General features: G+C 34.6%; 1 protein-coding gene across 1 annotated transcript; it reads right to left on the bottom strand.

The window, feature by feature from the left end:
• Positions 1 to 304: 304 nt before the first annotated feature.
• LOC126969797 (uncharacterized) lies at positions 305 to 27,867 on the bottom strand. Its single transcript, XM_050815364.1, has 6 exons — positions 27,720 to 27,867; positions 12,357 to 13,280; positions 11,499 to 11,696; positions 10,536 to 10,698; positions 5,877 to 6,029; positions 305 to 4,443 (listed from the first exon to the last, which is right to left on the bottom strand). The coding sequence occupies exons 2-6, from the start codon at positions 13,267 to 13,269 to the stop codon at positions 4,359 to 4,361; spliced, it is 1,512 nt and encodes a 503-aa protein (XP_050671321.1). The 5' UTR covers positions 13,270 to 13,280; positions 27,720 to 27,867; the 3' UTR covers positions 305 to 4,358.
• Between the last annotated feature and the right edge of the window lie 22 nt (positions 27,868 to 27,889).

Genomic DNA, 27,889 nt, shown 5'->3' with positions numbered 1-27,889 from the left:
CAAACATCAATAGGAAAACTATTTACAAAAAAAATGTATACTTTATTACGTTGATTCCTGAAGTATAAATAACGGAAAACGACCGAAATTAATTCAAAATGCAGAAATACTTCAGAGTATTGTATGTTTCTCGCGCAGCCATTTGTTTTAGACGTCGTTAGTATCTGCAGTGTCTAATAAAATTATATCAGTTATATAAGTAATGTATGTTCAAGCAAATTTCGACCTAATTGATTATGACTGTAGGAAAATGACATAATTCAATTGAATATTGAACCACATACTATAAAATAAAACAAAAACCTTTCTATTCACGATATATTTGTACATTTCAACCAACAGTTAACAATTTAACATAAGACGTTATTGGGTCGTGAAAGAATTTCAAAGTACATCTTAATATATATAAATCTCGTGTCACAATGTTTGTCCTCAATGGACTCCTAAACTAATGAACGGATTTCAATGGGGATTACTTCATGGAGTGCAGTTTAGTCCAACTTAAGAGATGGGATGGTTTTTATTTCGATTTGGGACCCATAATTATTTTTATTTCCAATATTTGTTTTGTTTGGACATATTTTCTGTGAGAGTATTTTTGACGCGCGGTTTGACAGTTCTGCTGTGAAACAATTTCATTATAACAACAAGGAGCATATTATTATGTTACAATGAAAAATTATTGACAAAATCATCAAAAACGGTATTTTATTTATTATGTACAGAACAACGTCTGTCTGGTCAGCTAGTTATATTATATATACACATCCACTCTTGAGTGTCACGAATAATATTTCACAAAATACATGTATATGATCTATTGAAGATTATTATCAAACACAGAATTAAAAGACAGTTATAATTATCTCATGCTTCTAACATTATACTTAGGTCTGTTTTCATTTATCAAGTATTTGCGAGAAAAATAATACTTCTATATATGTATCATATCATACTCATAAATTGTATAAGTGAAGAAAATATTGCGATAGAAACCTCACACATGTAATGGAAATTCTATATGAAAAACACCTATTTAACTTCATAAGGATTAATTAAACACACGTATTTCCTAAATGAGGTTTTATATAATTTCTACACACTCCTTTTTCGTTTAATTTTATCGCTTTCTCTTGCTTGTGGACAACAGGCGGTATGCGTTGGATGAATCAACATGATTGTTTGCGTCGACCATAGACAAGATAAGACTTGAAGACAACATCTGGGAGTGTAACGCTCAACAATCAAAAATATACCTTTCAAACAGTGAAAGTTTTTTGTAACCCCACAATAGGGTTGGACTTAGAATCCCGTAGCACGAATTAACAGTTAAAAATATTATAGGTGATAGAGCTTTAGTCCACGTTTATAATGCTACCCTCTTATTTGAAGGTAATGCACCATTTTGAGGAAAATAACGAAAATAATTCTAACCTAAAACTGGTAAATCTCGTAAATAAAACGCTACATGAGCGCTGGCATGGCCGTGGGAAGGAAGGGGGAACCATTCCAAACCCACAAAAATATCATAATTTGAGGTAAGGTTATATTGTCTTATTCTCTGGAACGGTGCATTACCTTGTCATAAGAGTGGTAGCATTATATTCGTGGACTAAAACTCCTAACAACTACAATATTTTATACCTCTTAATTTGTGCTAAGGGATATTAACCTCACTATAAGAATGCAATCTTAACTAATATACCATACATATTTATATAAAAAAATCTATGATATATTAAAAAAAATCTAGATCAGTTGTAACTACACGTAAAAAATTAAGACTATTCGGTTGATACAGGAATTATCGAAATTCGTCTGGAATCTAGAGCTCCAAAAAGGTATAAACATATTTACTTAGATTACAGACATAGATCCAACTAGATAACGCAAATCCCTCCGTCTGTATGAAAACCAAGCGTGCCCTTTTTTGTACCTACAGTCTGTGACGTCGTTTAAAATGCCAGTGCATTAAGCCTAACGTTTAGCCACTCACCTCATCATTAGTTGACGTTTTCAGTACATCAATAGTCTGTATTGCTTATTACTTAAATCGGCAATGTATTATAAATCATAAAAAAAGCGTCAAAGGAAGAGCATTGCTCCACTTTTTGTCGTCTTTTTGACACGCGAAGTACATACACTCGCGGCATCTATTTGGATCCATGTCTGTGGTCTAGATAGTCTGTGACAGCTGTGAAAACGTCGAAAAAAATTTAGGTTTACCTCTATAAAGAGCTCTAACTCTAACACAAAGTGACATGCAAATCGCGAGTGTAAAAGGTAGCTTGTCACGCACTCTAAAGTAATAAACCTGGGCTATTTTAATTATTTGTGTAGCAGGCTGTACTTAGACGTTTAACTTATATAAGAATATTTACATACTAAGAATAATACCTATACACTTAACACTACAACGCATCACACATTAGGCTAATCAAAATTGTTATCTCTCGCACTGACAGTTAGGTGTACTTGTCACTTAAGTCAGGCATTTTAAAATTTTAATGCTACTCGATAATCACAGGCGTGATAAATATTATAACTAAACGTTACAATGTCAATCAACTTTTTTTTCTAACAATATAAACAGGGTTTAGTGACATTGTAATGTCAAAGTCAATGTCAAAGTCAAAAAATCTTTATTCACTGTAAAACTTTATAAGTTATTTATTGCAAGTCAGGATGAAGTACAAAAGTTACAATAGCATTCAAATGAGTATAACAATATTCATTAAAAAAATTTAGAACATTAATTCCAACTATCTTTATCATTCAAATAATCTTTCACATTATAATAGGCCTTAGATGTTAATTTATTTATTATGATACATTTAAATTTTATAATAGGTAATATTGTAATATCATTATAAAATATAACACAATCCACTTTAAAAGATTTAGCAATTTTACGGAGCTTAGTAGATGGTATTGCGAGTTTGTTTGTTTCGAGTATTGACACTGTGTCGAACGAGTAATGTCACGGGCACACTATAGTGATCTCTACATATAAAACAAAATTGGAGTGTCTGTTTGTAATACTGAAATAACCGTTTTTTACAACATGTATATGAATATATATACGGTACATACACCAAAATAACATTTTTTGAAATTTTTGTCTGTCTGTCTGTCTGTTGTTCCGGCTAATCTCCGAAATGGCTGGATTGATTTTGACGGGACTTTTATTGGCAGGTAGCTGATGTAATAAGAAGTAACTTTGGCTACGTTTATTTTAGAAAAATCATTTATTTCAGAAAAATAAAGCAATGTTGTCCAAGAAACGGTCTTTCTTAAAATAATTTATGTGGCAAAACAACGTTTGCCAGATCAGCTATTATAATAAATTTAAGAACAACTTTTACAAATGAAGTTAGCAGTGTGTGACGTCGAGCGTTCTGATTGGTCAATTTTTTTCATATGCAATTTACAAAACAATAATAATAATAAGCAAAGGAACGTGTTTGTAATTTTCCATCTGAAATTATTGTTCAAATAGTAGTGAACAAAGGCCGATTCGGTTCTGGCACTCGCCGGCCACTGCCGCGGCACGCTACGCTCGGCTCGTGCGTTGCGATTAACAGTGTTGATTTGTTTTTGGGACATTAGACCTACTAGTGAACAAAGTCCGATTCGCTAAGATAGCAATTAGTTGATTACACTAATGTATAACTACAAAATAATTACTATACAATAAATACAAGAAACAGACCAATCAGAGGCGGCCTCATAAACTAACAACTAGTAAAATTGTCAAAATATCATTGCCTTATAATACACTGACCTGTATAAATACCACTGGACAGGCTATTATATATGTTTGACAGCAAATATTTTGTGCCTATTTGAAGTGACACTAGCGAGCGTCCAGAGAACTAATTTTGACGTATAATACACATAGCTGCGAAGGAACGTACAATGCTCTGAAGTATTTTTGCATTTTGAATTAATTTCGTTCGTTTTCCGTGTTATTTATACTTCAAGAATCATATTTATAAATACACATTTTTTTTTTGTAAATAGTTCACCACCATCTATCGATGTTTGCTATGGTTGTCATCACTAATTTTAGTACCGCAGACTCTGAATACATGGCCAACAGCGCCAAAATGGCGAATATCAAACAGGCAAAAAAGTACGTTGACAGCTGCCAGTCCCAGACAATATCACTATGGTGTTCCCGTGACATTACAATGTCACTAAAACCAGGCCATTCAATTGTAAGAAATAAAGTTGATTGACAATTAACCGGGTTATTATAATAACACTCGTAAAATTATAATATCACGGCTTTGACAATGTACCTGCGACAAATACAAAATAGATACTCCTGCTTTAAGGTATGTCGTCGATAGCTATTAAAATGTTTCATTGTCAAACCACTGCCACATCTTCGGCTTTGTGAAGTCCAGCTCGTACTCCTCACACTTTTGACCCGTGATTCTGTAAACATATAACAATATATTATACAAACCAGTTTTACCAGTGGGAGGATCCTTTGCACAGGATGCCGGCCAGATAATCGGTACCACAATGGCGCTTATTTCTGCCTTTAAGCAATAATGGGTAAACATTATTGTGTTTCAGTTCGAAGGGCGCGTAGCTAGTGAAATTACTAGGCAAATGAGACTTAACATCTTATGTCTCAAGCGCAATTGTATTGTCGCTCAGAGTTTTTGAGGTTTTTCAAGAATCCTGAGCGGCACTGCATTGTAATCGACAAGGCGTATGAATTACCCTCAGTTGAACGTCCTGCTCGTCTCGTCTCTTGTTTACAGTAAAAAAACAGAGAAGACTTAGGCTGAGATCTATAGCGTCCTGAGAATATGCTCAGAATTTCCTTACGTTAAACTTTGCTCAGTGTTATAAAAGGCGAATATGACTTTTGCATTGGGCTGTCTTAGTTTCAGCTCATCGTAATTTCAGCTGTCAAATGACTATAAAAACGATACCAAAGATTATGCTAAGCTAACACTTAGCAAAGTTTTATATCCAACAGCTCCATCTTCAATCTTAGAACGACCGAATCTATGGACACTTGGAACTGCTCGGAACCGATGGCCGACTCAAAACGGTGTTGTCAATTGACATCTGATGTTAGTGACAGTTGACACTTCGTTCACTCTTATCGTATGCGCCATCAAATTGTTGATTACTGTTTATAAAAAAAATCATAATTAATCACCACACCTTTTCCAACTTGTGGTGGCGATTTATCTAGAAGATGTTCTTTCGTTCAGACTAGTAGAGTTCGACTACGTTTAAGTGGATTTTCTACTTTGGGAAGAGAAAGTTACTAATACCTATAACGCCTGCTTCTTTTTTACAGCAAAGTTATCCAAGATTATCTTCAATGTTTACCTTCAAACGGAAGAAAGTATACAATTGGACTATGTGATTTTGTTTTTGTTACCGTATATCCCCGCCATTTATTGACAGAAGGATTACAATTTTTTATGAAAATAATAATATAATCATTTATTTAGGATTCATCCATTCATGAGATTACGTCCATATTTAATGTCTATAAGCAACGAGAGATAATAAGTGACAAGACGAGCAGCACGTTCAGCTGATGTTAATTGATACGCTCTGCCCATTAAAATGCAGAGCCGCTCAGGATTCTTGAAAAACCCAAATATTCTAGGCGTAGTGTATCTAGGCGTAGTGTCTTAGATTTTAAGTCTCATTTCCCCAGTAATTTCACTAGCTACAGCACCCTTCAGACCGAAACACAAAAATGCTTACACATTACTGCTTCAGGGCAGAAAAAAGTATTGTTGTATAATGTAGGCAGCATGTGCAAAGGTGCCTCCCACTGGTAAAATTTTAATTTCTTAACACAATGCCGTTTTTTGAATAATTTTAAAATTCACCTGGTCCTCCGCACACACTTGACGATGGGATGGGTTCTTCTGAAGCACTGAGGCCCCAGCACGTTGAAGTATGTGAGCCCGATTTGTGCCGACACCAGCGAATTGGTCTTCCTGAGGCACTCCCGGAACTTGGCGTCACAGCTGCAGTGAGACCTGAAAAATAACAACTGCGTGTTGGAAAAAAGGTTTCGTATAATTTGTTAAGGCCTGGCAATCAAAATATGTAAGGGAGCTATAACTTATTTATTTTTATTTATTTATTTATTAGGGTCAACAAACAGTGTTCACAATAGGTTCTTAAAATATAGCATTAATATTAGTTAGAATTAATTGTGTCACCAGCACCGTTAGCCACGTGTTACATTACATTTTCATAGAATGTTGAATAATGGTGATGTAAATAGTTAAAGAAAGTTAGTTAAAACACTAAGAAAAAATTATGAGAAAGCTTAACAGTAATATTTATAATGTTTTCAAAGCAGATGCTAACATCTATTTAAACGATCCCACACGAGAAGCAAAGATATCAATATGAGAAAAATTGTTATTATAGGTAAGTGGCCATTCGATGAATGGGTGATCGTTTTCCATTATTTTATTACATTTAATTGAATTACATATCTACAACAGAATTTGGTAGCAGACAACGGGACCGACCTACGACTACCTTAACTATGAAATATTATATAACTTCTCTAATTAAAGACTTATACTCAGCAGAAACTATTTAAAGTTATGATTCAGCGAAAATATTTAAAAATAAGGGCATCTCTATAATAATTAGTATGTTTGTTTAGTATATTAGTTTTTTTTTTTTTTGAGAGGGGGCAAACTGGCAATGAGTTTCTTGCTACTTCTTCTCATTAGCTGCACCCTTTACGAAATAGCGGTAGATTCAATAAGAAAAAAAATTTTTTTAACATTCATCAGTGTCACTTCCGTGACCTACCTACATGAATAAAGTGATTTTGATTTGATTTGATTAAATGTAAACGTTAAGTAAAGTCACTCAAACGCATTTTTTTTATTCTTCAGACATCCATTGGTTAAAATTTTGGTTGTAGATGATACATATGTAGCTTTTTGGAATGTTGATAAGTTTTGTATAAAATGAAATCAAAAAAGTATTCATGTAAAAAAGTATTTGAGACAAATGAATGGACTTTGGCTCCTTAGTTATTAAATAATGTAAAACCTCTCTAATAATATGCCTCACATCACCAATTTAGTCAACAATACCCCAGCGGTGAATATTGGTGAACGAAACCACCGGTACCAACTAGATAAAATCTCAATTTCAAGTTAGATAACGATGGCGCAACTGTCAACTGGTGAAAGTGTGCCAGATGCTAAATGCGAAGTTACAATATTCGCAAAAATTTATCTTATAAAACATACTTTATATATATTTTTGGCGGTCGCTTGGTATGGGAGATACTAGAGGGGAAAAAAGCATTTTACATATTATATTAACTAGCTGACCCAGCAAAAGTTGTATTGCCGATATTAAAATCGCGATACAAAAATAACTATTGATCGTAGATCGGTGAAAATTTGAACTTGTAAGTATGTATTTTTTTAATGCTGACTCATAATCAAACAAATTTAAAAAAAATGTCAAAAAAATTACAAAAATAAATTTGGCGTGAACCACCCTTAACATTTAGGGGAATGAAAAATAGATGTTGTCCGATTCTCAGACCTACCCAATATGCACTCAAAATTTCATGAGAATCGGTCAAGCCGTTTCGACGGAGTTTTACTAAAACACCGCGACATGAGAATTTTATATATTAGATAATATAACAATATAAACGCTAATATCAACTTTAACATTTTTTTAATGATAATAAGGGACGAGACGAGCAGGACGATCAGCTGATGGTAATTGATACGTTCTGCCTGGTAATGCAGTGCCGCTCAAGATTATTTAAAAACCCAAAAATTCTGAGCGGCACTACAATTTCGCTCGTCACCTTGAGACATAAGATGTCAAGTCTCATTTGCCCATTAATTTCACTAGCTACGGCGCCCTTCAGACCGAAACACAATAATGATTTAAATAAATAAAGAAAGCAGTTTAATTCGTTTTATTGAATATTGAAGTCACGAGATATAAACTATATATATTGTATGTTAATATTAAAACATCTCTAAAATTTTTTTATAAGATAGACAGATCTAAATAGACTGTTACAGCTGCAAATAAAAAACTGAGGTTGTCAGTTAATCTGTACTTTGAGCAATGCACGCTGACACAAAGTGACATACAAATCGCGAGTGTAAGGCGCACACTAACGTCATAAACCTGGCCTATATTCATCAGTTTTCTAGCAGTTAGAGGCTATATCTAGACGTATAAATTATCTAAGCTATATTATAAAAAAAGAAACATTTAAATGCGTCTTATTGGATATAGAAGTGACGAGATATAAACTATCTTATTTTCAAATATAATATGAAAACTAAACTTTATGATCGATGCGGGACTTGAACCCACGGCCTCTCGTGTTCCGTGTGAGTTCATAAAGTTTTGTTTTCATATTTTATTTGTGTATTAATCTCTAGCCTGTTATCACATATTTTTGTGATTTTTTTTTGATTAGATATTTTTCATGCACTTATAATTATTTCATATTTTTTTATGACTCACTGTTAAAAATCCTATGATCTGTGCGTTTTTATCTGTCTATTTGTTTGCCTGTATCCTTTTATAACTCGAGAAAGTCTTGCACGATCTTGGTGAAAAACTCTGCCCGCGACTTTGTCTACAATGACTTTATAGAAAAACTCATGAATAGTAACGTATTTTTACATTAATATTCTCTATATCGAAGCACCTTAATGACTCTTATAGTCTGAGGTCTGGCCATGAAAACATCGTGTTTTCTGTCATAACAATGAATATTCTCACCATATTTAACCTACATTCACTAAATATTGCAATTCTTACTCGAGTATTACAATGATTTTAATAATAATTTATCTTGTAACATACAATAATTTACACCGATTTTTATTCTATGAACGATCTATATTATGCTTAATATACAAGCATATTAAAATAAAATTGTAACCAAGTAAAATCTGTACATTGAAGTAGAAAGTATTTCAAACTTACTTTTTTTATGGAAAAAGTAGGACAAACGAGCGTACGGGTGACCCGTGGTGTTAAGTGATCACCACCGCCCACATTCTCTTGCAAGACCAGAGGAATCACAGGAGCGATGCCGGCCTTTAAGGAAAGTGTACGCGCTTTTTTTGAAGGTACCCATGTCGTTTCGTCCCAGAAACACCGCACAAGGAAGCTCATTCCACAGCATTGTAGTACGTGGAAGAAAGCTCCTTGAAAAGCGCACAATGGAGGACTGCCATACATCCAGATGGTGGGGATGATATCCTAATATACTTGCCAAAAAGGATTTAAATACTACGTAATAAGGGGCGGGACTGCCTAAGTAAAAATTTAAATTTAGCTTAGTATGAAACGTCCAGTGATTTGACATAAGTTTGAAATAGTAGTTATTACAGTATCGCGATTGGCGACGAAGTATAATCCGGCTAAGTTTCAAATCCACTACGTTTTAAGCGAACAGTTGCTTAAAACGTAGTGGATTTCGGCTATTTCCGTTTTTTACAAGATTATGTCCGTCATCTGTCCATCAATCAATGACTGTACGTTTTATACAGTCGCTTTTTTATTAGAGAGTTTCGTTGGACTGTTACTTGCTTTGTATTCATGTCACAGTCTATCTAGTCTTGACATGAATTTATAATATCACAGATCAAACGGTGTTTTGCCGGCTTCTTACATGAGACGTTGCTCTAGGGTGGAGGGTTCCCAAGTCAAGGCGGTTGAGGAAAACAGCCGGAAAATGATTCCATAAAGTGACTGAGTGATCAAGAAAAACTTCTTAAGAGAGAGTAGAACTTTGACGTGATGGTCAGTAAATAAATTTCTCCTTCGCGTGATATATACGATAGAAGACTTACTTAAGGCTGTGGACCGAGTCAACGGCCTTGAGTAATTTAGCGGAGCTAGGTTACCCCTCTCGCACAAGAACGCCATAGTTTTAATTCAGAATTGGAACCATTTTTAATTTATCACACACATAATACAATTTTCTTTACAAAAATAACAAAACTATGTCATGTTTAATAGTATTGATAAACAGTTAATAGTTTTTCATACAATTTTTATCTAGATTGAATGATTAGCATGGCTCCAACTGTAAGGGCTAGGGGTACTCTTGTGATTGTTTTCACAATCTCTATTAAATATAGAAATGTAAAAAAAAATGAAATTTGTTCTCATATTCTGTAGACATATAATAATTTTTTCTCAAAAGAAAAAACTTTATTTAATACGTTAAGAAATGGTTTCAATTATGTACCAATTTGGCGATTTCTCCGGATAGCGGCCTTAACATTTCTGCGCACTTCCATGTAATCAAGATGTCACACAGTGCCCTGAAAATGCGAGAGCCCTACATTACACGTGTTCAAACCAGATATCAGAAAAATACTTTACAGAACACTAAGCCTGACAACTTATTTAGGCTCTCATTATCTAAAAGCGTATGTTAAAAGACCGAAGTGTTTGTTATGTCATTGCTTATGAGGTGACTAGTTGATCAGGCTGATGAAAAAATCACTAACCTTGTAAAAAGCCCTGTGTTTGTGAGACCAAACTTGGTTTCCCCTGCGGCGATGTAAAGCTTGCAGGCATCGTGCTGTCGACAACATGTGTCTGTGAAGAAGAACAGGCCCAAGTCACTGGAGCGTGCCTGCGCTGAGTGGCCGTCACCACACCACACGGTACCTGGGGATACATAATAAAAAAATATATATTAAAACACTCTTTTATCAAAAATGGGAGTAATAAATACAGAAAATTTCAATGAGTTGGCAAGAGGGAATTTTAAATAAACAGACAATAATTAAAAGTGATGATGAATTGTGAACTTAAAGGGCTGTTAACAATAGCAATTCTGCAAATGTTAGTTTCACTGTTAACTGCAAGATATTACAGCTTCTCACTACACTAACTCAAAAGGTTTAGTTCTTTTGAGTCTCCCACCAAGTTCGTGTTATCCAGCCTCGGCGTTCACATGATGGTGAAGACTTAGCTCACGAGCTTCTGCATATTTTTGAATAATTTTTACAACTAAATCCACCTTAAGGTCGTCGTTTCTAATGTTCCACTGGACATTTACAATACCTCGGAGCACCTTATTCTGAAAGCGTTGCATAATTTGTTTATTTGTATGTTTATTACAACCCCAAAGTTGAATACCATAAGACCACACTGGCATATGGATCTGCTTAAATAACAGGACTTTATTGGTCACTGATAATGAGGAGTGCTTTCCAAGTAACAAGTACATTTCCCGGCTCTGGGATATCACAGCCATATAACAAATAAAGAACCGGAGCTAGGACACTTCCCTGTGGTACTCAAGATTTTATTTCTCTTAATTCAGAGAATGTATCATATTGTCTGAATCGATACTCTGTCACTTTTTCTAACATAGAAAAAAATACATGAAAAGCTTGGTGCACAAATATATTGAATGTTGACGATCTGTATCCTCCCTACATTAACTTATTTGTCCCACTTACCTGGATATATCGCTTGCACACGATCCTTGAACATATCCACCATGGAGTTGGCGACGCTGGTGACCCCCGAGGCCACGCTGCTCACGAACCCACGATCACTGTCCAGAGAGCCCATGTCGCGCACCCCCGCCATCAGCTGGCTGAGCGGTCCACCCAGCCCACTCGATATCGACTTTATCACTCCCCTTGTGAACTGACCTGGAAAATACACATTATAATAATTATTGGACTAAATTCTTCAAGTTTACTGAATTCGAGTGTACATCAGCCAGCTGTGGGTGATGTTAAAATAAAAAGCAATTAGCAGGATAAGGAATAAAACCTAATCACACTTTAATAGCAAGCTGAACTGAAAAGATAATTTACTTTATTCATGTCGTTCATGTAATATGTAGTATTTAATAAAGTCCTGTGGTTTATTACAATAAAACGATTTCTCAGTATCGAGGTAGTGCACTATACCACAATGGATGACGTCATGGAGATTGGTTAGGTTAAAATTTCGTTTCAAGACATAGAACGGGATACACAAAACAATACTAATCTTAATACAAAATGTGACCAAATCATTAGAGCCTCTTCTGAAGTTATTGAAAATAAATGTATGCTAGATACTCGTTTTATATCAACGTCACAAGAAATGCTGATTATTTAATATAAGCTTATAACTATGTTTATGCAGAAACTGCAATGCAATTTATTTTCGTATTTGATTCCTTCTTAAATGAACTGCCATTGTACCGCCTGCATTTTCTAAAAAAATGCAATATAAAACATATTATTAGGCACATTCAGAAACCCAGCATTATCAAAGAAAAATATAATTAAACTATCAAACAATAAATTGTTTGTACATACCAATGCCACCATTTTCTTCTTTACTCCTCAATCGCTCTGCTTCCAAAGCTTCACTTTGCCGCTGCATTCGCTTGAACAAATCAAATATTCCCTTTGGCATCAGTCTCTCAGCAACACTTTCAACTACACCCTCCACCACACTTCCAGCAAAACCAAACAGCACTGATAACGCATCAGTCTTTGGAGCTTGAGTAGGTACTATATCTTTTGAATCGTAATAGTCTTCAGGAACCTCAGGCCCATCTTCAGTATCTAATTCAGTGAAAACTGGAACATCTTCATGTGACTCATCACTTTCGACGTTTCTATCATGTCTTCCATCACTAGAATTACTTTTTTGTACTTCTATGTCTATTTCTGTTGTGACTTCCATGGAACTATTAAAATCTGTTGTACTTGCATCTGTAAATTCAGTGGTTACAATACTATCATCAGTGCTGGTGGTTGGTTCTGTACTATTTATTATGTCATCTAATATTTCTACTGTTTGACCTGTAGTAGTTGTATCAAAACTACCAGTTGAGTTTCTAAGAGGTATAACTGTTAAATCAGGTTCAACAGTAGTCTCATCTATAAAGAGATTTGTTGTTTGCTCCAATGGCACAACACTCAAATGTACTTTTCCCGTTACCACGGTGGTTTTATCCTTTGCATCATGCAAATGATCTGGATCCTTAACTATGGTGTACTTATATGATTCTTTGAAGTTGTCTGAACTCCATGGAACCACTCCGTATTTTTTATTATACTTAATTGTATATTCATCGTCAAAGTCAATAATGTCATTATCAATATCATTTATGTGGACATTCTCTGGTATATCAAAAGCTTTTGGTAGAGCTGATATTAAAGTACTATACAGTAGTATAGTAAATACAATTTTTTCCATTTTCCGTCTCACCTTGTGATACATTTTGTGTTTATCTGAAACAAATGAAATTAAAATGATTGCGGATCGGTGATCTATGAAGCATGTGGACTGAATCATTTCATATAATTAACAAAATTAATAATTAAACTATCCAGTTTCTCGTTTCCATGTATTTTTAATACAGTATGAATAGATTAATATCTATATTTGCCTCCCTTGGCCGTGTCCTTTAAATTGCAAACTTTATTCAAAACTATATTTATGTCTATCAATGATTATCTTACTGTATTCTGTTATAACATTCTCATTATATCATAAGAGCGCTTTCGCACTACGGCCGATCCGAATCCGATCCGTATCCGTGAAAATACAGACCGGTGTAGTCGTAAAGCTATTTCTAACGGTTATCGTTAAGAAATCGGATGACGGAAGCTGGATCTAGTGCGTAAACTACCATAAAAATAGTACTACGACTACTTCGGACCGTGTTTTCTCGGGTACGGATCGGATTAGGATCGGACGTAGTGCGAAAGCGCTCTTACTCAGAAATTATAGAATTTACAAATAGCAATTTGGAAATTAAATCAAGGCAATTAGTACAAAAGAACTCAAAGACATAAGATCAAAATTTTTTTGTGTCATATTTATAATGTAATGTACATTATAAATGTGAATGTAAGTTTGTTTGTTATGCTTTCACGCCTAAACCACTCAATCGATTTCCATGATTTTTAATACAGAGATAGAATAGAGCTTTGAAAAGGACATGGAGTACCTTTTGGTGCGAAAAAATAAATGGAGGGGTTGAATTATTAGGGGTTGAAAGTTTGTATGGAAGTTCCTCATTATCGAAGATGACTCCATAAAACTTTGCATTTAGGCGCTTGATAAGAAGTAAGTAAATATTTAGTCTAGCGTTTTTAAAATTTCCACGTGAGTAGTGATGAATTAAGGAATGAAAATTTGTATGTATGGAAGTCCAAACAACGTCTCGCTTTCACGCCAAACTCCGAATTCGATTTTAATTATATTTGGTACGAAAATAGACTAGACCTTAGAAAAAGACATAAGCTTTTGTAAAAAAAGAGCATGAACGGGATGAAATACATGGGAAACTTTGAATTTAGGCACTTGATAAGAAGTAATTTATAAACATTTGTTCGAGCATTTATTAAACTTACACCTACATGGGGATGAAATAGGAGATTAAAGTTCGGGAAATATTATAAAAGAGACTGTCCACAATGGCTGATGATAAGCCGCTGTATCGTAGAGCAGCGTCGGCAGCGTAAAGAACAGTTTTTGTGTGTATTATTTTATCCTAACAAATAAAAAAATGCTGCCCATAGTAACTAATCTACGCTGACGAAGTCGTGGATAAAAGCTAGTAATCATATACTTGTTAAGATGGAAATTAGCTCAATAATAAGATCAACTCCACTTAGGTACACGAGCTCTATGCCCTCATAATTCAAACCATTTCTAACTATTATGACATAGTTATAAACACCTCTACCAAGCATACGTCAAGTCGTATTTCATCAACAAACCGTGTTTACTATTCAATTTCCCCACCAAAGTTCACAATATTGCAACCTATCACCTAAACTGGATACTTATCTAGTTATCTGGTATGCTAGAATTTCTAGGACTTACGTAATAGTTATACGTTGTTACAACATAATTATTCTGACTATCGTATAAACAGGAATATGTGTAATTAATTCTGCTAATGGGAAGTCGATATTACTTCATACAATCGAATGAATCCATATAAAAAACTTAAAAGTTAAAAGTAAGTACTAGTGAGAATTTAATTTTCAATGCAAATGGATTCCGAATAATTTAAATTCGGGACCGCCTAGCCATCCATTACGGAAATTCTACCTCCCTGGTACACTTCCTCGTAATAACGGGGTACCAAGAATATAATAGAATTTAATGTAATATATCCGAATTCCACCTTCGCACGACACGCCACAAACTACGATATCATTCCTACCATCTGTATATGTGGCGTTCTTCCACAGCGCCGTTCTCAAGGTACTTGCTTCCAATTACAAGAAATCTGTGGAAACCTTCAAAAAAACTCCTTAACCAACGCACAGGAGCGCTGCCCACCTTGGGCAACGCTCCTGTTTTTTTTTTATGAAAATAAGAGACGTTTAGCTGATGGTAATTCATACACCCTGCCCCTACAATGCAGTGCCTCTCAGGGAATCCTGAGTATTTTAGGGGGTTTCTTAAGAATTTAAAAAACCCCAAAAATTCTGAGCAGCACTACACTGCGCTCGTCACCTTGTGACATAAGATGTTAAGTCTCATTTTCCCAGTAATTTCACTAGCTACGTTGCCTACAGCTCCTGTGATGCCTCTGGTGTTGCAAGAGTCTGAGAGCGGCGGTGATTACTTAACATTCATAAAAAAGAACTATCATTATAGTTTTAATTTAATATAATCATAGTATAACAAGGATCGTTTTGTTTGAATAAATATTTAACGGAATAATTTACGTACTGATAAAGCTAAATATAGTAAGTATTAATAATCTCTATTCTCATAATAGTACTAAATAAAGATCAACAAACTATATCCACTTCTACATACAATAGGAAGCTTTTCACATGATGTATAATTATTGGATGTATATAAATTTTACCAGTGGGAGGCTCCTCTGCACAGGATGCCGTCTAGATTATACGTACCACAACGGCGCCTATTTCTGCCGTGAAGCAGTAATTTGGAAGCATTACTGCGTTTCACTAGTGAAATGACTAGGCAAATGAGACTTTAATTGTAACATGGTGTCTCATGGTGACGAGCGCAATTGTAGTGCCGCTGAGAATTTTTGGGGTTGCAAGAATCCTTAGCGGCACTGGATTGTAATGGGCAATGTGTCATTAGCTGAACATCCTGATCGTGTCGTCCCTAATTTTCATTAAAAAAATATCTTATTGAACTCTGCAACACATGCTAATATCAAAATGCTAATATGCTGTTAAAATTAGATACATGTGATTTAAGTCAAGTTTTTAAGGAAGATATATTGAATCCAACCAAAATCACCAAAAACTATTATTTTTCAACTTGAGCTGCTTCTCTGGTATTCATGTATTAATATTTCGATAACTTAAAACTCAAAAAATGTTTGTATAACACTTAGATGGAGCAAAAAGAATTTAGTTCATATAAACATCACTACATGAAGCTAGATGAGATCAAATATATTACAAAACTCACAAAGGTTAGTAAACTAACTCTCAGAAAACAAATAATAATTGACCTTCACGTCTCAAATATAACTTACAAAATCCTATCAATATTTGTATAACATACATCAATAGATTCATGGACACATTGACAAATACATAACTAATAATTATAAATGATACGTGACTACCTCGGACATTCACTGAAGTTAAGAATAAATGATTTTTATATGCTGTATATATAATTTTAACATAGGTACAATCAGCTTGCTTTGCATTAACTTGGAAATTTTAAGCAACTGTCTTGATTTCATAATTTTGGACTTACGTCAAAAAATATGCATTAGTAACTAGAAAAAATATACCAATATTTACAGCTTCACCGTTAATTAGCTATTTTTACCAGTGAGAGGCTCCTTTGCACAGGATGCCGGCTAGATTATGGGTACCACAACAGCGTCTTTTTCTGCCGTCAAGCAGTAATGTTTACACATTACTTTGTTGCGGTCGGAAGGGTGCCGTACATAGTGAAATTACTGGACAAATGAGACATCTTATGTCTCAAGTTGATCAGCATAATAGTAGTGCCGCTCAGAATTTTTGGGTATTTTTCATGAATCCTGAGCGGCACTGTATTGTAATGGGCAGAGCGTATCAACTCCCATCAGCTGAACATCCTGCTCATCTTGTCCCTAATTCTCATTAAAAAAAGAGTTGTTTTTTTATGTTGTTTGAGAACACTTTTCTGGATCTCTTTGCAACTAAGGTCAATATGTGGAAAAGGTTTAAGATGAAGTCTAGTTTTAAACATAAAGTTCAGCAGCGAACGTGCAACCTTCGTACCAACCGCGACGAGTACAATGGCTACTTATGTTATGATTGAGAGCCACACCCACCACAAAGGCCATATTCGTCACCATAAATTGATGAATACGTTGGGTAAATGTCAAGAACGTATTTAGCAATACCTCTATTTTGTGTCAGATTACATATCTGTGTGGATGAACGAGGAAGCTCTCATATTGGCTTTTGATCCACTGGTACGGATCTGTTTACTTGAAACAACTTTATCGTCCGATATTAAAAATACACTGTACAACAGGGCTATTGGTAATTTGACGTATTCCAGTTAGGAGGTGATAGGGATGATGACTATTTGCAATAATTTTAATATTATATCCCATATGCATATCCTATATCATGCAAAAGTGGACCATTTGTAAATTATGACATTTTTAAAGCTTTTTTTAAAATAAGTGAAATACGCAACATGAAAAATTTATTTAATAAAGTATCAATTTAAACCTCATTTATTCTTCAGATTTATAAAAACGATTTAACACTGGTTAATAAGACAAATATAAATGTTAAAACAATAATTAAAAAATGTAAGTACAAAAAATTATTACTCTTCAAGCAATACATAATATTTCTCTAAGCACTCAGACAAGAACAAACTATGGGAGAAGAAATATTACGTTTGAGTGCGCAGATATATAATAAATTGTCCAAAGATAAGTTAAATACTTTAAAAAAATTGTTAAAAACACTCATTTTAGAGGATTTTTCGTAAACACTGATAACTAAATTATGTCCTTTTAGTAATTTTTTTTTTTTTGTGTTTTGTAATAAAATAATAAATTATAAGATACGAAGAAGTTAGAAGTTACTTCCAATTGCTTAGATTAGTAGATGTTATTGTTGTTATTATTTTAATTTATGTTCTATTATTAATTTATGTAGCATATATGTTTTTTTTTGTCTGTTACCAGAATCTCAGTAAGTGAATATTGTAATTCTTTTTGAGATAAATAAAGTATCTGAGACCTGAAACAGGCCCGGTTAATTACTTCAGTGTGCGTGACAAGCTACGTCTTACACTCGGGATTTCTATGTTCGATTAGTCCGAGTAGTAGTTACATAATACAGTACGAGAAGTAGTAATACGCTACTTTATTTATATTTAGAGAAGAAAAATTTTATTTGAATTTTAAGAGAAAAAATTAAAGACAAAGTTGAGTAAAATAACAACAAAAAATACATCCAATAGCCGTGTTAAATAGGAAACAATAATAGTCTGGTTTCACTTGCAGCCTTCGATTCACTTTTACTTCTTATAACGTTAAACGTAAACGATTAGGACACGCGACTTTGTTGTCTGGACTTGTTCGTATTTATGCCCCAAAGAATGACTCAAGTAAGCAAATGGCGATTTCTCGTCCTCAAGATGGTAGTGATATGATATGATATGATATCCTAATCTGTGCAGTGTCGTGCTAGCTGAAATTCTGCGGCAGATCACACAGCTCTTCGGAACACAATGAAGCGACATCTCTACGCAGCTTTGCATTTGACAGCTGTGCCAGACCAGAGATGACAGTAACATTCCTTATGTGGCTGGTGGACCTACGCTTTTTAGAACTCTAGAATGTGGGCCTTGAAGTATTGCCGTGCTCTATTAATGATATTTATGATGCCCAGCTTCTTCGAAGCTAGCCAAATAGCTTTGCCTTCCAGACGACAGCAGAATTGTTAATCGCTCAAGATTTCGTGACCCCGAATTCCGATACTAGCAGAAGCTTTAAGTGAAGTTTTGTCGTAGAGCAGTGATACCATAAATAGGGTCTTTTTAGTGGTAAACTCGCAAACTGGAGACTTCTGGGGATCACATACAAGATTCATTTTTCACTATTCCATGACCTTCTAGAGAGGACTCGACAGGAGACACAAATTTCTTACGGCGCAGGTCGACGATTTCCCGAGAAAGACCTGCGTCACCAGTACTGTGATCCTCATAGCAATGTATGTTGGAGGCATTCAACATATCAATAATATTCAGAATCAGTGTAGGAGATAGCTCAAAGCTTTGGGGAACTCCAGTGTTCGCCGGCTTCGGGTTCGAGCAATATCGGTTGACGTGTATGCTGCACCCAGTAAGAAAGCTGGTGGTCCACTTGCATACGCTCTCAGGAGGCCAAATGGTAGAAATTTTGTCAGAAGTAGGCCTTGTGCCATAAAGGCCTTTGCTAAATTGAAACTAACTGCCAGACCTCCCTTGCTTTCGATAGCCGCCGCCACCAATGTATTAGGTAGGTATACCAGAAGATCTATCGCCGACCGACCATGGTGAAAGCCGTTCTGTCTGGTGACTAAAAGGATTACCAGACAGTACGGCTTTACTAAGAGCTGGCGGTTAATTATGCTTTCCATGATGTTGGAGAGCAGGGAGGTATCAAAAGGCCTGTAGCTAGCCGGGCCCGAACAGACTTTTTTTTTAGTTTGGGTCGGATGGGCAAAGGCTGACTGCTAGGAGTCCAAGACTACGTTTTTTGAACATGAGTGCTGAAATAAACGCGTTAGCACTGGAGTCAACTCAGAGGTTCACGTTCTAAGCATTGGTGTCATTTCTTATGCGCAAAGGCGGCACGGTCAGCTTATTGAAGTTACTAAGAGCAGCTTTTGACAATGACCAGAACTTGCATGTTCCGGTCGGGGCTACTTACCGGTGAGCAATCGGCGAGCACCTTTCGAGTTATAGAACTGCATGCGTTACTGTAGTGTGTCATTTAATCATAAAAAATAAACATTTTAGTTTATCTCAAGCAGCGTCCATAATTGTGTACATACGATAGACATAAACGAGAGCGCTGCTGTTGTTATAAATAATTTTAAACAATTTTTCCGCACTATCCTATGTAATAATAGAAAAAGCAAATAGCATGTTTATTTTCAAAATAATAATTGTAGTAATAGCATATAAAGTTTATAGCAAAGATAAAAGTAAACATGGATTTCAAGGCTCCGAATCGTTAAGCAAATATTATGTTAATATAACATAGAGACACTTAGTAAATACTTAACGTCAATATTGCTCTCTGTATTGATTTGATTTCGACCTTCTAGCGTTTGTTAGTTCACTTTTTTAGGTTACAATTGACCTTGTCATACAAATTATTATAATTATAATATTTTAGATACATTATCATTTACATTTTTGGGTATTTAACTTTTAATAGGTACTATTATTGTTTCAAAGGGATTGACGGTACATCTTAATATATATAATATATTTCTTTTGTTGTAACTGAACTCCTCCTTAACTGCTGGACTGATTTTAATGAAACGTTCTGTGTGTCTTCAGGTGGATTCGAGAATGGTTTAGATTCACAATTAAACTACCTCCTAGACGGCTGGACTGATTATGATGAATTTTTGTGTGTTCCAGTGAATTTGAGATTGGTTTAGATTCTGTCCATACAATATAATTCTCCGGCTCATGTGTATGTTAGTGAACTCCACCTAACGGCTGGACCGATTTTTCAAATTAAGACGTGTGTACACACGTCTTAATTTGAAAAAGGACAACGTCTGTCGGGTCCACTAATGTAAATATAAGTATGCGGTAAGAACTAGGTTTGTTTGAAATATAATTTTATACATTATTTATTATACATTTTATAAGTTTGTAAGATTTAATAATTAATATTTTATATTTAATTTATATTGTAATTGGTTTTAAGTATTGATATTATGTAGTAGTACTTTTAATTTCTTCTTAATTATTTGTAACGATCGCCCATTGCAGTATACAGAAATGTGTATATGTTTATTAGGTTTAAGTAATAAGTGTAAATTATCATGTTTTGTATAAATAATCAAAAAAAAACATTAAATATTAGTTAGCAAAATAACCAATGTTGGATACAGCATTGTTTGGATATTACATACACATATACAGGGTGTATAAAACCAATAAAATTGTGAATATTTAGGACGTTACACCTACAAGGAACACTTAGATGTAATTTAATTGTTTTATTTTTTAAATATATGTCTTTCTAATCAAATTGCAATATATGCCTAAGTCCGGTAACTTTTTTTTTTTATGGAATAGGAGGACAAACGAGCGTACGGGTCACCTGGTGTTAAGTGATCACCGCCGCCCACATTCTCTTGCAACACCAGAGGAATCACAAGAGCGTTGCCGGCCTTTAAGGAAGGTGTACGCGCTTTTTTTGAAGGTACCCATGTCGTATCGTCCCGGAAACAGCGCACAAGGAAGCTCATTCCACAGCTTAGTAGTACGAGGAAGAAAGCTCCTTGAAAACCGCACTGTGGAGGACCGCCACACATCCAGATGGTGGGGATGATATGCTAATTTGTGGCGTGTCGTGCGAAGGTGAAATTTGAAGAACTCGGAAAATAGAAGGTAAATTCTAAAGAAGCTTTTGTGTACAAAAATGCAAGCTGAGCATGAACGAAATTAATAAAGTGATTTTTTTTTTAATTCAAAACAATTCTGAAAGTGGTAATGACGTCACATAGTACTGTCAATACTTAACCATATATCCTAGGGAACAAAACAAATTCCTAGTCACTGGAGACCCTTTAAGTCAACAGAACGAATTCTATAATTTCCATTGATACTCGATCCTGTTTTTTTTCTTGAGCCGAAGTGGTATTCTGTTCAGTGTTTAAAACGACAAATTTTAGCACCAGTTTGAAGTGAATTTGGCATCATCCTTCATGACCAAATTTATTTCTTACAATGATGTTCTATACATAAGAACGGCATTGATTTCTAACGAACAAATCTGGGATTTTTTATAGTGGAGGCAAAGACTATGTAACAATACAAGTAGTAGAGGTGCCATTGGAAGTGATAAAGGCGATGTGTTGTCAGTAAAATACACCCGTACACTTCTAACGACAAATGTAATTTTTATTAAATCTTAGCTGTTTTCAAATCTCAATTTGCGGAACAATTAAAAAGAAAAAATCTTTATGTTGTATCTTTTACTTCGCGTTTCACACTGAGTAAGAAATGGATTACAGTATAAATTTGTATAATAAATATCATAGATTTTCTGCTGCTATTTATCATTCATTTTTTTTTTGTTTCAACAATATGAAAATTTTCAGCAAAATGCATAAAATAACTTTTTCACTTCTCATGTCCTGAAATTGCATAGTTGTGCACGATATAGGCTGCACAAAATCAATTTTTTTGCACAAGTGCGATAACGTATCTACTCATAAATGTCTATCTATATTAAGGCAAAGAAAATGAGCCACACAGCCAAACACAATAAAAAGTTCAGAGATAGAATTTGAAGTCTCGGGAAAAATATCTCAAATTTTACGATACTTTTCTAAATTGGAGAAAAGAAAAACTAACTACGTTCTCAGAAAGTGTTCTTTTGAGTTATTTTGATGAATTATCCAAAAAACTTCAGCCGCCTACACTGTGGAGGATATATTCCATGCTGAAAGCAACATTACAAATGAAGGACAACGTTAATATATTAAAATATTTGAAGCTTACATCTTTGTTGAAGAGGCTTTCCAGTGGGCACAAAAGCAAGAGAAGCAAGGTCCTTTCATCTAATCAAGTGGAAACCTTCTTAAATAATGCTGCAGATGAAAAATATTTGGCTACGAAAGTATTCAATACACATTCTTACCATATTTTATTGCTTGTATACCTATTTTTCTTTTGTTCCAAAGTGTATAAAAGTTATTAATGTTGGTTTAGGTGGCACTTATATTTGGCATAAGCGATGCGTACCGAGTCATTGAACTTCCGAATATTACCGTAGGCGATCAACCTAAACCGAAACCTAAATATAGTTAAAGAGTACCAAGCTCTACGTCATCAAAACGTGTCGACTAATAAATTTTTCCTCAACTATCAAAATGGGAAGTGCACTAAGCCAGTAATAGGACGCAATAAATTTGCAACATTTCCCAAACAGATCGCAACTTTTCTAAAATTAGAATCCCGAAAATTACACGGGTCATTACTTCCGCCGGACCTCAGCCACCCTTCTAACAGATTCGGGAGCAAACTTAATAATGCTGAAAAGACATGGCGGGTGGAAATCGTATCAGGTCGCGGAGGGATACATCGAAGAATCCGTAAAGAACAAAAGCAAGATTACCGACTGTATAACAGAAGCCATTAATTTAATACCAAACGATCGAGTCCCATCTAGAGATTACTTGTTGTCGTCAGAGACATCTTATCATAATATGCCATCTTCTCAAAATATGCTATCCTCACAAATTCTGAAAAATACCGTTAATATTTAAAGGAAAATCAATTTCCTTCAGTATTCAAAACTTTAAGAATTTTACTTTGAATATTAATTTAACAAATATTACTTCGCTTATATTACTATACAATTATCCTGGAATCGAAATGAAAAGCAGAGTTTATAACTCGTCCACAAAACCATTTTATCCTCGACAATACTATCAGATAAAAGTCTCAGATAAAAATGGATCGTTTTGTCGATTTATTGTAAAATCTACTATTACCATTATCGACCCAGGCAATAAAATTAATATTATGTTAAAATTATGTATCGTCTATTACGGGACACCTGTCTAATAAAATGTATACACAAAAATATTAACCTAAATATTCGTACAAAAATATAATTGAATTAAGAACGGAACTGTTATGCTGTAATGCGGTGTACGATCAACATTGTAAAAGTGACGCAACGCCCTCTCACAAGTGACGCAGTCAAGATATCTTCGACCAGACAGACCTGTGTGAGTAGGCAAGGAAGAACACAATTACAATAAGTAGTACTTTGATCGAAGTACTTTTCTCTGCCAAACGAACCCCCATTACCAATAACGAGATGGTCTCAATTCGGCCTTCTTTTTAGATAGCCCTATCGGTGGCCAGTGTTGATAATATGATAAGTAGGGGGGGTGAGCCTTACCATCGAGCAAGCGGGGCTTCTGTCGTGAGACGGACCATAGGAATAACCGGACCAATGCCTTTCAAATAGGTACACGTTTCTTGGAATGTTGTGTCGACCTTGAAATACTGCGCAAGGAAGTTCATTCGAGAGGCTGGTTGTATATGTTTATAAATATTATAGTGTTCTTCATGCACTAGCCGTTGATTAGATACTTTAACCGATTGATTAACTCAAACCAAGTAGCACACGTAGGTTAACCATAGTTTTGCTGCATGACGTGGTAAATTGTGATACATTTGTTTGTTTCAAAATAAAAATGCAAGATACTTTGATTTATTTTTCATGTATGTGGAAGGAAGTATCTTAGGGCGTGTGGGAATATTAAAATTCAGCGACAGGAATAGTGACAAAAAACTCTTTGGATCAAACAGACCGTGTTTCAAGATTAAACAGAATTATAGCGGAATATAAAATACAAGTGCTGATACTGCAAATTTTTACTCTGTGGTTTTGCCATATAAACTAACCGTACCCCGCGTCCGCTCATTTTACAATCTATTGTCATATTATGTAATGAAATGTCATTGACTGAATTATTTGTATTGTGAATATATAGGTATTTCTAAGTCAAAAAAATATAGGTTCCGAATAAACGGCCATTTCCAATATACTATCTACAGATAGAGATAAATTACTACCTTCTACTGTCAGTAATTAGCTGTCAATAATCTGAAGCTGTCCCTATATACCCAATAAGTCATTCTTATCGCCTTATATTGGGACGCGTGAAATGCAATTTCCATACAAACTTCTATCGCTGATAAGATACACGTCCTCCCATTGACAGACAGCGTGAATGGAAAAGGTGAGTTACCGTCGATAAGTTTATTGGGACAGAAAAGTCAACGATAATTACGATTTTTATCTCAAGTAGGCCACAACCGGAGATAGACTGAACATTGGGAACGGCCGTAAAAGTAATCATCAAAATATACTAAAACCTTCTCCGAAACACGCTGCATCTTATGGTATAAATATTATTAAGATCGGTTCAGTAGTTTTCGCTGTATAACCGAAGGAAGACACCAAATTTACATTATTTTCGCATATTAGTATAAATTTAAATGATATTCGCTTGGTGTGTTAAAAATGACTAGAGAAATATGTACACAAAAAACGTGGCGTCTTTGCTTGTGTTCACGACGATTAACTCATCTCCGGCTTGATTCTTTGGCGTTGCCTAGAGATATTTTTTTACAGAAAATAAGGAACGAGATGATCAAGATGTTCTGCTGATAGTAATTGATACGCCCTGGCCATCACAATGCAGTGCCGCTCAGGATTCTTTCTTGAAAAACCCAAAAATTCTGAGCGGCACTACAATTGCCCTCGTCGCCTTGAGACAAGATGTTAAGTCTCATTTGCCCAGTACATTCACTAGCTACGGCGCCTTTCAGACCGAAACACAGTAATGTTACACATTACTGCTTTACGGCAGAAATAGGCGCCACTGTTATAGCCATAATGTAGCCGGCATCCGGTGCAAACTAGCCTCCCATTGGTAGCGAGTTCTCTCTCCAACTTCTCCATTTCACGTAGAGTGCTCATAGAAGTTGATCAGCTTGATACCAGGCTACAGTTTTCCAGAACTTATACGGCTTAGGGACCTTCAAGCTTAGAACTTACTCACAACTTAAAGGCCGGTAAGGCATCTCTTGCCACTTGTTGCGGATATGCAGAAAAATAAAATAAATTTGGTTCCAATTTTAATTTATCGGTCTCATTATAGCTAGAAGTCCCGGGTTCGAATCCCGGTAGGTGCAAACATTTATAAGATGAATATGGACGTTTGTTTCCGAGTCATGGATGTTTAAATCTATTTAAGTTTATTTAAGTAAGTATATTGTATTAAATATATCGTTGTCTTGTACCCATAGTACAGGTTATGCCTAGTTTGGGGCAAGATAATTTGTATAAAATTGTGTCAATATTAATTTATTTATTTTATTTACTGGCTGAACATATAAAGTACATAAGCTACACCCTGGGTTTTTTCAGTTAATCATATCGTAAAGCCTCGCTTATGTAAACTCAAAAAATATATACTGTCTAGTGTGAACCAATAAAATTATTATGAGTCCATTATATCAATCTGTTAGTCAATAGGCATTATTTCGAAAAGCTTACCTATTAACTAACAGTACTATTTTACTGAAAGTTAAGATAAAACGGGGTCAGTAATCAATATTTGTGAGTTGTTAAAACTATTCAATAATTATTGTAATTCATACGACCTTCATTGTTATTCAAAAATAAAGACAGGTTCCAAATACATATGTATTTGTTAATGGACCTACTTATCAATAAAAATCTTTATACAATAACTTCTGCTGACTTTTCTGTAGAGGTTCGTTTTATACACGATTCCACCGTTTATTCTTTTAATTGTAACTCAAAGACCTTTAATGGCGTTTTCGTTGAAAGCTCCTAGACGGCTTATTTTTCCCGACATCTCCAACAAATATCGTTAATTTATACAAATATTTATACATAAGCATAATTCATTATACACTTAAACCTTCCTTGTGAACCATGGTATCAATTGGTGAAAACAGTATTAAAATCGGTGCAGTAGTTTATGAGTTTATTGCGAACAGACAGACAGACGCGGTGGAGGACTTTGTTTTATAATATGTAGTGATATTACAACGTCAATGCTTTGTCAAACATGGCCATAATACATATAATTTGAAAGTCCGACAAATTGTTCTTGTGGAGTTGTTGAATGGTTTTGTATTATGATTTTATTTACCAGTGAGTACAAGAGAAAAATGAGATTACAAACTGGTGTGGTATATAAATATATTCAAATAAAAATATTTTACTTCGAATTTAATATTATGCTTCTTCCTTACAATAGTTTGTTTATATTTAAAATTTTAATGGGGCAACGAAGCACCGTTCACAAAAAACAGAGTTATCGCTCTGTGAGTGGTGGTGTGCTGTGGTTTACTTTCGTCTAACAAACCAACTTCAAACATATTTTATAATAAGGTTAATAAAGAAATAAGAAAATCAAACACCAACGCAAATCTCTACAACTTTTTGCATTGAGTCCCAATTTAAACTTAAAAATTGCAACACATAAATACACAGGTAAAATATACCTACTTACTGGAAAATTATAATTTAATAGTCTCGGGCAGTAGTTTTTTGAAAACTTTATTTATAGGGAATTTTTTTTAGTAGAAAGTATTTTATTGTACACTTTATAGTTAACTAGTGTGTATTTTATCACCAACTTTTAGTAAAACTACCCTCCGCACTTTGTGGTCCCAATCTACCTGATAAGATTTAATAACCATAAAATATTGATTCCAAAACAGAATTCGGAAAACAAAATACTAAACGATATAGCGTTTTGTTTTGGAATCAAATTCAAATCACTTCAAATTATTTCAGGGGATTACCTGGTCTAATAATTATTAATTAATTTATCATTAAATATTAATTACATTAGGTTTTATGACGTTAACGTACTTAAAATTATATATACAATACATACCTGGCAAGTATACATTATACTTTCATAAATAACACTCAACCACTAAACACAAACACGATTTTATATCCAGAAAACTGTCTTCCTTTTCATCAAAAATATAATGTGTCGTAATTATATTACACGCACTTAAGTCTGTGGCAAGCGTCGTTCGCGCCAAAACACGGTGAAAT

Source organism: Leptidea sinapis, chromosome 19, assembly GCF_905404315.1.
Source record: "Leptidea sinapis chromosome 19, ilLepSina1.1, whole genome shotgun sequence".
Taxonomy (NCBI): domain Eukaryota; kingdom Metazoa; phylum Arthropoda; class Insecta; order Lepidoptera; family Pieridae; genus Leptidea; species Leptidea sinapis.
This window is presented reverse-complemented; position numbering and strand designations above follow the sequence as displayed.